We start from the raw sequence: 14,254 nt of genomic DNA, 5'->3' as shown, positions 1-14,254 counted from the left end.
AACGTCGAATCTCCTGTTCCCTGGATGCTGCCTGACCTGCTGTGCTGTTCCAGCAATCAAGTTTCAACTTTGATCTCCAACATCTGCAGACCTCACTTTCTCCTCCCATATCCCTCTAAACCCTTCCTATTCATAGAGCCATCCACATGACTTTTAAATGCTGCAATTGTATCAGTCTCCACTACTTTCTCTGGTAGCTCATGCCATACATGCACCACTCTCTACGTAAAAAAGTTGCCCATGGGTCCCTTTTATATTTTTCATCTCTCACCTTGACCTTTAGTTCTGGACTCCCTCACTGCAGGGAAATGACCTTGTCTGTTCATCTTATCTATGTCCCTCATGATTTTATAAACCTCTGTAATGTCACCTCTCAGCTTCAAACACTCCAGGGAAAAACCCCACCCAATTCAGCTTCTCCCAATAGCTCAAATCCTCCAAACCTGGTAACATTCTTGTAAATCTTTTCTGAACCCTTTCAAGTTTTGCAGCATCCTTCTGATATCCCAAAAGCGGCCTAACCAATGTCCTGTTCAGCTGCAACATGACATTCCAACTCCTATACTCAACACTGACAAATAAAGGAAAGCATACCAAATGCCTTCTTCACTATCCTATCTACCTGCGACTCCACTTTCAAGGAGCTATGAACCTGCACTCCAAGGTCTCTTTGTTCAGCAACACGCCCTAGGACCTTACTATTAAGTGTATAAATCCTGCTAAGATTTACTTTCTCAAAATGCAGCACCTCACATTTATCTAAGTTAAACTCCACCTACCACTCCTCAGCCCATTGGCTCATCTGATCAAGATCCCATTGTACTCTGAGGTAACCTTCTTCGCTGTCCACTATATCTCAAATCTTGGTGTCATCTGCAAACTTATTAACTATATTTTCCATATTCACATCCAAATCATTTATATAAATGATGAAAAGCAGTGGACCCAGCACCAATCCTTGTGGTACACCATTGGTCACAGGCCTCCAGTCTGAAAAGCAACCCTCCATCACCAATCTCTATCTTTCACCTCTGAGCCAGTTCTGTATCCAAATGGCTAGTTCTCCCTGTATTCCATGAGATCGAACCTTGCGAACCAGTATCCCATGAGGAACCTTGTCGAACGCCTTACTGAAGTCCAAATACTGAAGTCTACTGCTCTGCCCTCATCAATCTTAGTTACTTCTTCAAAAAAACTCAATTAAGTTCGTGAGACATGACCTCCCATACACGAAGCCAGGCTGACTATCCCTAATCAGTCCTTGCCTTTCCAAATATATGTAAATCCTGTCCCTCAGGAATTCCTCCAACAACTTGCCCACGACCAATGTCAGGCTCATCAGTCTATCGATCCCTGGCTTTTCCTTACCACCTTTTTAAAACTGTGGCACCACGTTAGCCAACCTCCAGGTCTTCTGGCACTTCACTTGCGACTATCGATGATACAAATATCTTAGTAAGGCACCCAGCAATCACTTCCCTAGCTTCCCAGAGCTCTAGGGTACACCTGGTCAGGTCCTGGGGATTTATCCACTTTTACGTATGTGTTTCAAAACATCCAGCACCTCCTCTTCTGTAATATGGACATTTTTCAAGATGTCACCATCTACTTCCCCACATTCTATACCTCCTATGTCCTTCTCCACAGTAAACACTGATGCAAAATACTCAATTAGTATCTCCCCCATCTCCTGTAGCTCCGCAAGTAGGCTGCCTTGCTGATCTTTGAGGGGCTCTATTCTCTCCCTAGTTACCCTTTTGTCCTGAATGTATTTATAAAAACTTTTGGGTTCTCCTTAACCCTATTTACCAAAGCTCTCTCATGTCCCCTTTTTGCCCTCCTGAGTTTCCACTCAAGTATATTCCTACTGCCTTTATACTCTCACTCGATCTGTTCTGTCTATACTTGTCATATGCTTCCTTCTTTTTTCTTAACCAAAATCTCAATTTCTTTAGGCATCCAGCATACCTACCACCTATACCCTATACCTACCACCCTGACAGGAATATCCTTTCTCTGGACTCTCGTTATCTCATTTCTAAAGGCTTCCCATTTTCCAGCCATCCCTTTACCTGCGAACATCTGCCCCCAATCAGCTTTTGAAAGTTCTTGCCTCATACTGTCAAAATAAGCCTTCCTCCAATTTGGAACGTCAACTTTTAGATCCTGTCTATCCTTTTCCAGCACTATTTTAAAACAAACAGAATTATGGTCGCTGGCCCCAAAGTGCTCCCCCCCCTTAACACCTCAGTCACCTGCCCTGTCTTATTTCCCAAGAGTAGGTCAAGTTTTACACCTTTTCTAGTAGGTACATCCACATACTGAATCAGAAAATTTTATTGTACATGCTTAACAAATTCCTCTCCATCTAAACCCTTAACACTGACAATTCCAGTTTATGTTTGGAAAGTTAAAATCCTCTACCATAACCACCCTACGGTTATAACCACTCGGTTTATATTTTTAAAAATTTAACCAAGAGGCATATTTCAATTAAACATATACTTTAACTTGCCTGCTCTCTTCACAAATGCTGACATTTCCAACAGTTCCAACTACAGTTACACTTTGTTAAAGATTCATGAATATAAAGAACATAGAGGATGCTTACAAAATAAATTAGGGGAGCACAGAGGGGTCACAAAATATCTTTTGCAGGTAAGATATGGAAAACCCCAAGGTATTTTAAGTATATTACAAGCCAGAGGATTCTCAGGGAAAGAGCAGGACCAAAGAAGCAACCTTTACATTGAGCCAGAGGACATGGGTATGGTCTTAACTAAATATTTCTCATCTGTATTTACAAAGCAGAAAGGCATTCTAGCTTAAGTAGGGATGATAAGTTCCACAGCATGTTAAGATTAATAAGGAGGAGGTATTAGCTGGCATAAAGGTGCATAGATTCACAGGGCCCGACGAGATATATCCCTGGCTACTATGAAAGGCAAGGGAGGAGATTGCTGGGATCCTGATCGAGATATTTTTGGCTGGGCACAGGTAAAGTATCAGATGACTGGAAGACAGCTATTGTTGTTCCTTTGTTCAAGAGGACAGCAGAGATAGGCCACACAATTACCAATTAGTCTGAAGTTAATGGTAGGGAAATTATTAGAAAAAGTACCTGGGTAAACAATCAATCATTCAGAAACAATTTACAGTACATAAATATTATAAAATACAACGCAAGAGTATTTAAACTTATCTTCACTTAACTCAATGCTATTTTGACCTAAGCACAAAATGGCCCCTGCAATCATACTTGTGAACACTCAATGAAAAGATTTGTAAAGGGGTTTTTGAATTGAAAGGTCCTTTTATATCTTATGAATTAGATTTCAAGGACATTTTTCAAGTTAAAAATGTTATATAAATGCAAATTATTATTTACATCCCCCAAATATACCTTGGTTTAACATCTCACTTAAAGGAGCACTTTGGACTTCCACACTTCCAACTGAAATGTCACCCAAAGTTCACCTTGAATCTGGGACCCTCTGACTTTGAGGAGTGACTGCTTCCTCTGAGGCACTAATTGAAGGAAACTCTGCTACAGAATCAGAAATATCAGTCTAGCCAGAGTTGGAGATTGTGAATTCAAAGGTAGAGGGCCCCAGTAGATGAAGACAGGCCCAAAATCGAAATGAAAACAAATCAATGAGAACCAGACAAAAATGGAAAATGATTCAGCAAAAACCTGACAGCACTTGTGTCCCACATACCAGCTTGAAAGAAACCCATCGAACCTCAGCAACCTTGTCAGAACACAGAGAGAGTGCAATGTGTCGCAGGTAGTCGTGTATATCATTGGAATTATAGAGCTCCAGCAACAAGATTACTTGTCTGAAATAGGTTAAAAGAAATATTTAACATACAAAAACACTGTTTTTCTTTTTCCAAATCAACCCATATCTCCTGTTCTGATAAAACCAACTCTATCACAGACCCCTTCACCACATGTAAAATCTTTGGGAAATCATCTGTTTGCAGAAGATATCATAGCCATTGTGCAGAATCAAGTGCATAAATCATACATTATCTTGTCTTCTCTGAACCAGAGAAGACCATGAAGCCAATCAGCACCCTTACAAGACATAGTTAATCAATGCAAGTATAGATCTGGGACAATGCTGCTCTTTACAATTCACTCACTCTTGGATAATTTTGCAGAACACAGTGGGGAAGCGGGTTGAAGGGAAAGAAAGACCATTTTATTTTTGTTTCAGTATTATATGTTTTGCAGGTCATATATACACCCACAGTGGACTTCACCTCAGTAGTAAATTAGAATCAAACTGTAGTGCTATATCACTAAAACATTCATTATTCATTACTTGAGCAATCTGAAGGCAGCATTTGCACTTCTACTTGCAGTGAGAAATTATTCACATAAAATAGATAAATCTGATAATGAATCACAAAATAAATGCATATATCTAAAATTCACTTCTTGCATGGGTCAAGTCACATGGGATGATCTATCCTCTGGCTATAAGAACATCTTCACAGCAAACAGCCACTCAAACGTTACTCAACAGCGATGAAATTAAAAACCACAAACAACATTAAGTTCAACATCTGTAAAAACACCGGTTCCAATTCCACTTGTGGGTTCATATATCCATTTATTCTTTTTTTCCAATTGCCTTTCTAACAGATTCTTAAACATTGATGTGACTCTGTTTCTAATAAAACCACTAGTACAATAGTAGCCCACAGAACATAAGTCCAGTAGCCTCACAGCCATTTGTGACAAAGATTTTCTTCCATGTGTCTAGAATCTATTGCATTTATCATTGCAGCTACATGATTTCAACTAGTGGATGCAGAGAAACAGAAAATAGGAACATGAGTAGCCATTTGACCCTGCTCCGCCAATCAATACGATCATCACTGATTGTGCTGCTCAGTACCCTATTCCCACTTTCAACCATGCCCTTTGATCACTTTAGCCCAAAGAAGTATATTTAGCTCCCTGAAAACATTCAATGTTTTGGTCTCAACCACTTTCTGTGGCAGGGAGAAATTGAGGTCTGCAGATGCTGAAGATCAGAGTCGAGAGTGTGCTGGAAAAGCACAGCAGGTTAGGCAGCATCCGAGGAGCAGGAGAGTCAACGTTTCGGGCCAGAGCCCTTCATCAGGAATCTGTGGCAGACAATTTAACAAGCTCATCACTCTCTGGGTGAAAAGATTTCTCCTCATCTCAATCCAAAATGGCCTAACACGTATACTTACACTGTGACCATGATTCTGGACTGCCCAGTCAATTGTTGGGAACATCCATCCTGCATTTACCCCAGATCAAATGCTGTTATAATTCTATACGTTTGTACGAGAACCCTAACCCCCTGCCCCCCACCTCATTCTTTTAAACTCCAGTGAATATAGTCCTAACCAATCCAGTCTCTCTTCATACGTCAGTCCTACCATCCCAGGATTCAGTCTGGTAAATCTTTGTTGTAATTCCTCCATAGCTAGAATATCCTTCCTCATATAAAAGAGACCAAAACTGCACACAGTATTTGAGGTGTGGTGCGACTAAAATTGCAACAAGACATCCCTGCTCCTGTCCAAGAATCCCCTCCCAATGAAGGGGATTTGCCTTCCACAGCTTATTGAGCCTGCATGCTTGTTTTCAGTGATTGGTGTACGAGGATCCTCAGGTCTTATTGCACATTCCTCTTTCCCAATCTACCACTATGCAAATAATAATTTGCCTTCCTATTTTTGCTACCAAAAGTGAATAACCTAACATTTATCCATGTTATGCATGATTGGCTATGCATTTGCCCACTCACTCAAATTATACTTGTCCACCTTACACTGAATCACCTCTGCATCCTCCTAACAATTCACCTTCCTATCCAGCTTTGTGCCATACCTACACAGGTATGAGCTGCTTCTTTCCACAAGCACATAAACCCACCAACACTCTCAAACAAAAACTAAAACTTAAAAGACCCAGTACAACCCATGGACAAAACCAACGTCATCTATAAAATTCCATGCAAGGACTGCCACAAACACTACGTAGGACAAACAGGAAGTCAACCCCTCAGAAAACCAACAGGAAATGACATCACCACAAACCCCAGGAACCCCATCCAGGAGATTGATATAAATAGAAAGCAGGAGACAACAGCTTTGCTTCACTTGGAGGTCGCCACTGATGATGTTACCTAGCCAGGTAATGAAACGTCTGGATATCAAACCTACAGCTCAGCGAGCAAACCTACACCCTGCTTCTTTCCACTTTAACCTATCTTCGTTAAGAAAAACACTGCTTTAATTTCTTCTCACCAGACATTATCTTAAGTAATCTCCAGTGGACCTTCCTATTTTATTTTTCTCCTCAATAAGATCAAAATATTTTTTTCTTCTGGACATCAAAGTGACACAAAGTAATGCACATAGACACACAGAGGCCTATAAGACAATAGCACACCCGGCAATTGATCATGAAAGCAAGGAAGCAAAAGAAAATAAACATTGGAACTGGTGAAGGTGGAATACAATATGTCAAGTTGGCTCATGCTTCACTCTACCAGCTAATACCATGAAGTAATTTACCTCAAAGGCAATTTTGTAACCTTTTTTATGTTTTGAGTATTGCAGAAGTTAAATTGCAAATAATAATACAGACTTGCACTTCTCCTATTTTCTAACTAATATGTTAAAATCAAACAAATAACCCAATACGATGACTCACGGCACTCACCATGGTACATTGGCTCAGTGGTTAGCACTACTGTCTCACTGTGCCAGGGTTCGATTCCAGCCTTGGGCAATTGTCTGTGTGGAGTTTGCACTTGCTCCCAGTGTCTCTAGGTGCCCTGGTTTCCTCCCACAATTCAAAGATGTGCAGGCTAGGTGAATTGGCCATGTTAAATTGCTCATAGTGTTCGGGGATGTGTAGACCAAGTGCATTCGTCAGGGGTAGGTGTGGTGTAATAGGGTGGGGGAGTGGGTTTGGGTGGGCTGCTCTTTGGAGAGTCGGTGTGGAATTCTTGGGCCGAAGGGCCTGTTTCCACACTGTAGGGATTCTATTGTTCATTTTGAAGAACTGCTCTCAAATAAACAAACACTGTTGGAAGAAAATAGTTAAAAATTTTCTAGTAAAACAGATCTTTCTGAACAGTATTCAATGTATAGAACACTTACTCTGCTAGCTCGTATCGAAAACGCCAATTCCGGCTATTATCGGTGACCATAAATTCCTGAAGTTGGTACAAGTACTCACGGCGCTTCTCCACATGAAGTAGCTGTGGACAAAGAAAATACTGAGTTCCTGAGTAGGTGAGCACAACAAGTTAAATAAAAACAACCATTCATTACTGAGCAGCTTGGTGTTTCACATAAACTGAAGCTCATCACATTGCTTAAGCAATCTCTAAATCCAATACAGGAAGTCTATCAGGACAGCAAATAGGACAGAAAAGATTCTTTTGTCAAGCTCACTTAAAGATTCACTCAGAGTGAAGGAGTTACAAACAAAATTCCTTTAAGTTCTAAGGAGAAGTTTAAATTAATAGTTTTGCATCAAAAACGCTCACAGTGTTATTCATAGGAACTTAGGTTTAAAGTTGACCTGCCAGAGTGACTGGCATTCCTGTAGGAAGGATGCAAGTATGTAACACAGACACAGTCTTTGCCTTGGTAGGCTGCTTAGCATGCATCAAGGAGCCTCAAGCAGGGAATATGTAAAGTTGAAATTCAATTTATTTACACCTTTCTCAGACCAACAGAACTTAGCACTTTGCATTGGGACTTACACACTCAAAAGTAAAAAGAGTCAAGAATTGTCCTTTTCAAACTTCCACAAGTTAAAGATGACAAATTAACCTGGGCTTTTTTGTTAGGGCAATCAGGGCTGGAGTGAAGGGGAGTTCTTTGTCCATGTCTTGGTCATCCTCAGCATGTATCATCCTTTTTGGTATGTTAGCAATGGGACCCTGACCACAGAGTGAAACTCTTCCCATACTCTCAGTACTCCCCTACCCCAACCCAACTGTGAGGCCCATGATGTCATGATTCCCGTGCCAACAAAGTTCAGCCCATGGATAGCAATTCCTATAGGAACTTAGGTTTAAAGTTTACTTTCCAGAGTGACTGGCAGTCCTGTCATAAAGATGCAAACACCCTGCCAGGAAAGCTGAGCTGAAAATACTCCTATATCTGTACTTGCTAAATTAGACCTAAAATATGTCCATTCTACCAATGGTAAAATTTACTTTTAAACTGAATGGACCAACTGCTGGAAAATGGGATTAGGATAGTTAGGTGATTGTTTTTGACAGTGCGAACATGATAGGATGAAGAGGTTTTTTTCTGTGCTGTTGATCGCTATGATTTATGATTATGACCAGAAAAATCTAATTAAACTTTGAGGAGAGCAAGCATAATTTCAAGAAATTCCTATGTATGAGGATCTACACATGGATCAGATCCAGCTTTATGGGCAGAGATGCAAACGTGCAGAGGCTCTGAACATATTGGGCTTGTATATAAACATCACATCAAAGATTCACAATCTTTGATTGTGAAGGTCAAGTAACTTACTGACACCTGTGAAAAAGTGAGTCTTGAGAAAAACGTGGATGAAATTCATCACCCAGGTACCTATCTGCAATCTCGGATGAAAATGAATGAGCCTGGAATTCAAGAGTGGAATGGACTTGCTCACAGTACAAGTTACCACTTGGACTGTCACATAAATTGGCATGGAAGCAAATGTGTAGCCCTATCACAGAAAGAGACCAAGCCCCTTTTAGGAGGAGGGGGCAGGGCAAGTTGGAAAGATTACAGAGAAATAAATACAGCTGACTGGATTTAGTCTTTAATAATTCTTGATCAACAACTAACAAACATCCATTATTCAACATGTTGTTTGAGACACTTAGAAACCACTTGTCCTAATGTACAATCACGTTGTTGTAATGAACCCACCTTTGATTTTTGCATAAGACAAACCACAGGATGTAGGAGTAGAAGTAGGTCAATCGGCCCATTGAGTCTGCTTTCTTATTCAATGAGATGCTAACTAATCTGATAATCCTCAACTCCACTTATCTGCCTTATCCCCACAACCTCTGATTCATTTACCGATTTAAAATCTATCGCAGCCTTGAATATACTTAACAACATTGCCCTAAGAGCACTCTTAAGTTAAGAATCCCACTGATTTACTATCCTCAAGCAAAAATTCCTCCTCATCCCTATCCTATCTGGGCAACACCCAGGGATCATGACCTCTGATTCTAGACTTTGTCACAAGGGGAAAATAAATTAGTATTTCCAGTATTATTTACCAGTATTTATCCCATTTATATTTAAAATGGATCGAGTTGTGACAACAATCCAATATCAAAAGCTGCATATTGGTCAATAGGTCACAAATGAGGTTTACCTTCAGAAAGTCATACAGATGCTTTAAGACTCCAATTCGCACTTCATCCAGATCCTTCAGGAACCCGTTGAAGATTGGAACCAGATCAGCTGCAGTTAGTTGATCACCGAGGATCACAGCTAGCTCATGTATAGAGAAGGCTAGGGTCCGTCGTACCTTCCACTGACAAAATAGAAAATGATCAGAAATGCACCTACTGAAGGGGCTGAATCAGTTTCAGTTCATTAAGGGTTACATTTCAGTCATATTGTACAGATAAGCAAAGACAGGAGCTACACTGTCAGCAAGACAGAACCAGCCTTGGGCGAAAAACAGGCAATGACCAAAGACTGTAGGTTAATGTAATGTGTATGTTATAATATTTTGCAAAAAGCTTGGAGGTGTAAATAACGCACCAGAGTTAGTTTTACTCTTAATCGTGATGGGATTGGCTGTCCATGCATAAACTAAATGATGGTAAATCTGACTTCCTAAGAGCTCGAATCAATGTGTCAAGTTGCCTGGTAATACCCACATCGAAGGCCCTGAACTGCTCATAACCTTATGCTCAAGAATAGCATTACAATTGCTGTTTTTATCTCATTGTCTGTGGAAGCTTGCTGGAAGCAATTGTTTAGTCAGAGACTCAAGAATCTCACAGGTCTAGTTCTAGAGCACAGAAAATTTAACCCAGTACGAATGTGCTGGCCAAAACTACTGTACCATTCTAACCCCCTTTTTTTCACACCTGGCCCAAAGCATTGTATACTTTGGCATCATAAGTGCACATCTAAATACTTCTTTAATGTTATGAGGGTTTCTGTCTCTACGGCAGTTCCAGATTTCTATCCTCTGGGTGAAAATAAAATCTTTCCTCACATCTCCACTAACCTCCTGCCATACACTCATGGTCATACAGCACAGAAACAGACCCTTCGGTCCAACCAACCTATGCTGACTGTAATCCCAAACTAAACTCGTCCCACCGGCCTGCGTTTTCCCATATCCTCCAAACATTTCCTATTCATGTACTTATCTAAACGAAATTTTAAACGTTGTAACTGTTCATCATTGACCATTTCACCTGATGTTTGCATAAGACAGACCACAGGATGTAGGAGTAGATGTAGGTCATTAAGCCCATTGAGTCTGTTTCATTATTCAATGAGATCAATCCACACACAAACCACTCTGTGTAAAAAAATAAATTGCAACTCATGTCTTTTTACAATCTTTCTCCTCTCACAATGTTATGCCTCATAGTCTTGAAATCCCCCAGCCTCGGGAAAAGACACCTGAAATTCACCTTATTTATCTCTCTCATGATATTACAAACCTCCAAGGTCACCTCTCAACTTCCTATGCTCCAGTGAAAAATGTCCCAGCCTATCCAGCCTCTCCTTATAACTCAATTCCCCTCCATTTCCAGCAACATCCTGGTAAATTTCTTCTGAACCTTCTCCAGCTTAATAATATCCTTCCTATAAGAGGGAGACCATAACTGGATATAGCACTCTAGAAGAGCCCTCACCAATGTCCTGTACAACCTCAACATAACATCCCAACTCCAATATTCAAAGGTCTGAGCAATGAAGGCAAACATGCTAAATGTCTCACTGCTGCCTCACAGTGTCAGAGACCCCGGTTCAACTCCCACCTCAGGCAACTGACTGTGTGGAGTTTGCACATTCTCCCAGTGTCTGCGTGGGTTTCCTCCGGGTGCTTCGGTTTCCTCCCACAGTCCAAAAATGTGCAGGGCTCCTTCATCAGGTGATTGTCATCTAATTTAATCACCTTAATCTGTAGGTGTAATCTAATTTAATCCCCTTAACTATATGTAAAGCAAACTTCAACAAATTGTGTACCTGAACCCCTAGGCCTCTCTGTTCTACACCGCTACCCAAGACCCTCCTTTTAATTGTAAACGTCTTGTCTTTGTTTGTTTTACCAAATTATAATACCTTGCAATTATCCAAATTAAACTTCATTTGCCACTCTTCAACCCATTGACCCAATTGATCAAGATCTCGTTGTAATCATAGTTAAAGACACACAACACCTGGTTATACTCCAACAGTCACTTCACCTAATGAAGGACTAGTGCTCTGAAAGCTTGTGATTTCAAATAAATCTGTTGGACGATAACCTGGTGTTGTGAGATTTCTGATTTTGTCCACCCTGAACTGGCATCTCCACATCACAATCTTAGAGATAATCTTTGTCAATGTCCACTATATCACCAATTTTGGTGCCATCTGCACACCTACTAACCATGCTTTCTATATTCTCATCTAAATCATTTATGTAAATGACAAACAGAAGTGGACCCAGCACTGATCCCTTATCTAAAATCGATGTCCCTTGATCATTCCCCTCCACCAAGGGAAAATGGTTCTTTCCATCTATCCTGTCTATACCCCTTAAAGTTTGTTCACAACCATGCCACCCCTCAGTCTAAGGAAAACAATCCTGTCTATCCAGTCCCCCTTCATAATTCTAATTCTCCAGCCCAGGTAAAATCCTGGTAAATCTCCTCTATACTCTCTCCAGTGCTTCACATTCCTCCTATCATGTGTCCAGTTCTGGAATCCACAATACTCTAGCTGTGCCTTAACCAACATTTTATACAATTTCAGCATAACCTCCCTATTCTTAAACTCTATGCCTCGGCCAATAAAGGCAAGTATCCCATATGTCTTCTTCACTTTATCTACCTGCCTTGCTATCTTAAGGGACTGGCAGATATACAAATCAAGGTCCCTCTAATCCTCGGTGCTTCAGAAGGTCCTACTGTTCATCGTGCATTCCCTTCCTAGTATGTCTTGCCCAAATGCACAACCTCACACTTATCCAGATTGAATTCCATTTGCCACCAATTAGCCCATCTCTATTCCCCTGTAATCTAAGGATAGCCTCTTCACTATTTACAATTTTCATATCATCAGCAAATGTACTGATCAGCTCTCCTATATTCATGTCTAAATAAATCATTTATGTAAACCACAAACAGCAAGGGGCCCGCCACTGATCTCTTGGAATGCCACTGGACATAGCTTCCAATCACAAAAACAACCCCAGACCATCAACCTACTTCCTGTTTCTCAGTCAATTCTGGATCCTATCAGCCTTGCTGAAGTCCAAGTAGACTACGTGAAATGCAATGTCCTCATTGACACATTTGCCCCCTTCTTTGAGAAATTCAAAGCAAATTGGTTAGCCATGACCTCCCCATACAAAACCATGCTGACACTTCTTGATTAATCCTTGTCTCTCTCCAAATGCAGATTCATTCTGTCTCTCAGTATTGCTTCCAATAGTTTTCTTAGCGCTGAGGTTAGACTGACTGGCCTGTAGTTTCCTGGTTTATCTTTTCCTTGTTTCTTGAATGGTACCACATTGGCTGTCCTTCAGCACCTCTCCTGTGGCCAGACAGAAACTGAAAAATTGCCAACAGCCCTGCTATTTCCTTTTTTATCCCACTCAAAAGTCTGGGATGCATTTCATCCGGCCCTGGAGATTTATCTACTTTAAAACCCGCCATTCTGTTCAAGAACCGCCTCTCTGCCAACATGAATTTCCTTAAGTATATCACAGCCCTTCTCTCTGACTTCTACAACCAATCCCTCTCATTGGTGAACACCAACACAAAATAGTAATTTAGTACCCAACCTATGTCCTCTGGCTCCAAGGACAAATTACCACTGTTCTCCTTAATGCATCCTACTCTTTCCCTAGTTATCCTTTGTGTACTTGTCATATTCCCTATATTTTCAACAGAAATTACTTATGACAACATATTGTGATTATTGAAAAGTGCTTTTGAATGTCACTCAGTTCTAAAAGGTGCTGTATAAATTCAGGTTGTCACTTTTGCACAGATAATTCAAATTATTTCCAAATTCTTAAAGAATCCTTGAAAAGTGTATTTTAATACTGTTAATCCTGCTCCTAAGTCCTATTGCAAAGGAAATGGAATATAAAAAGTAGGCAAAGTCTTGCTGCAATTGCACAGGGCATTAATAAGATCATAGCTAGAATACTGTGCACTATTTCAGCAACCATAGAGTACAGTAAGGAAACAGACACTCTGGGCCAACTCATTCATGCTGATCAGATATTCAAAATTAATCTAGTCCCATTTGCCAGCCTTTGGCTGATATCCCTCTAAACCCTTCCTATTCATGTGCCCATCTTTTTAAATGTTGCAATTGTACCAGCTTCTACCACCTCCTCTGGCAGCTTATTCCATACATACACCACCCTCTGTGAAAACACTGTCCCCCAGGACCCTCTTAAATCTTTCTCCTCTTACCTTAAACCTATGCCCACTAGTTTTGGAACAGCATAATTATTGGAGAAGGGATATTTGAAGCAGTTCAGAGAAGGTTCGTGAGGCTGAATCTTGGGATGAGGAAAGGTTCAGTACGCCAGGACCTTAGGGTTGTATCCTTGGCCCAACCATCTTCAGCTGCATCATCAATGACTTTCTTTTCGTCATATGGTCAGAGGTGGGCACATTTGCTGATGATTGCACAATATTCAGCACTATTTGTGACTTCTTAAATAAGGAATTAGTTCATGCCCAAATGCAGCAAGACCTGGACAATATCCAGCTCTGGATTGATACGTTGCTAGTAACATTCATATTACACAAGTAGATGGACAATGACCATCTACAACAAGAAAAACGTTAATCATCACTCTGTTATGAAAGTGTAAGGGATACTGTACCTTTAAGAGAATTAAAAGCTAGCAGAACTACCTGATACAACACTTAAGTGCTGTGAACAAGGTAACAATGTAACATTTGGTCAAACAGCTAGATTAGCTGGGTTGCCTGGAGATGACAAAACAAATTTGAATTCGACCACT

General features: G+C 40.6%; 1 protein-coding gene across 2 annotated transcripts in view; it reads right to left on the bottom strand.

Annotated features, from left to right (window-relative positions):
• ppp4r1l (protein phosphatase 4, regulatory subunit 1-like) overlaps positions 1-14,254 on the bottom strand; it is a 125,670-nt gene that overhangs the window by 17,714 nt on the left and 93,702 nt on the right. For both annotated transcript variants that reach the window (XR_006314608.1, XM_043710084.1), the window contains exons 15-17: positions 9,404-9,565; positions 7,159-7,259; positions 3,720-3,840 (exon numbers count right to left, since the gene is read on the bottom strand). Coding sequence is in view for 1 of the 2 variants with exons in the window: in XM_043710084.1 (XP_043566019.1) it covers positions 3,720-3,840; positions 7,159-7,259; positions 9,404-9,565 (384 nt within the window). In the remaining variant the exon portion in view is untranslated. The remainder of the gene's footprint in view (positions 1-3,719; positions 3,841-7,158; positions 7,260-9,403; positions 9,566-14,254) is intronic.

Source organism: Chiloscyllium plagiosum, chromosome 20 (assembly GCF_004010195.1).
Source record: "Chiloscyllium plagiosum isolate BGI_BamShark_2017 chromosome 20, ASM401019v2, whole genome shotgun sequence".
NCBI classification, from domain to species: Eukaryota; Metazoa; Chordata; class Chondrichthyes; order Orectolobiformes; family Hemiscylliidae; genus Chiloscyllium; species Chiloscyllium plagiosum.
This window is presented reverse-complemented; position numbering and strand designations above follow the sequence as displayed.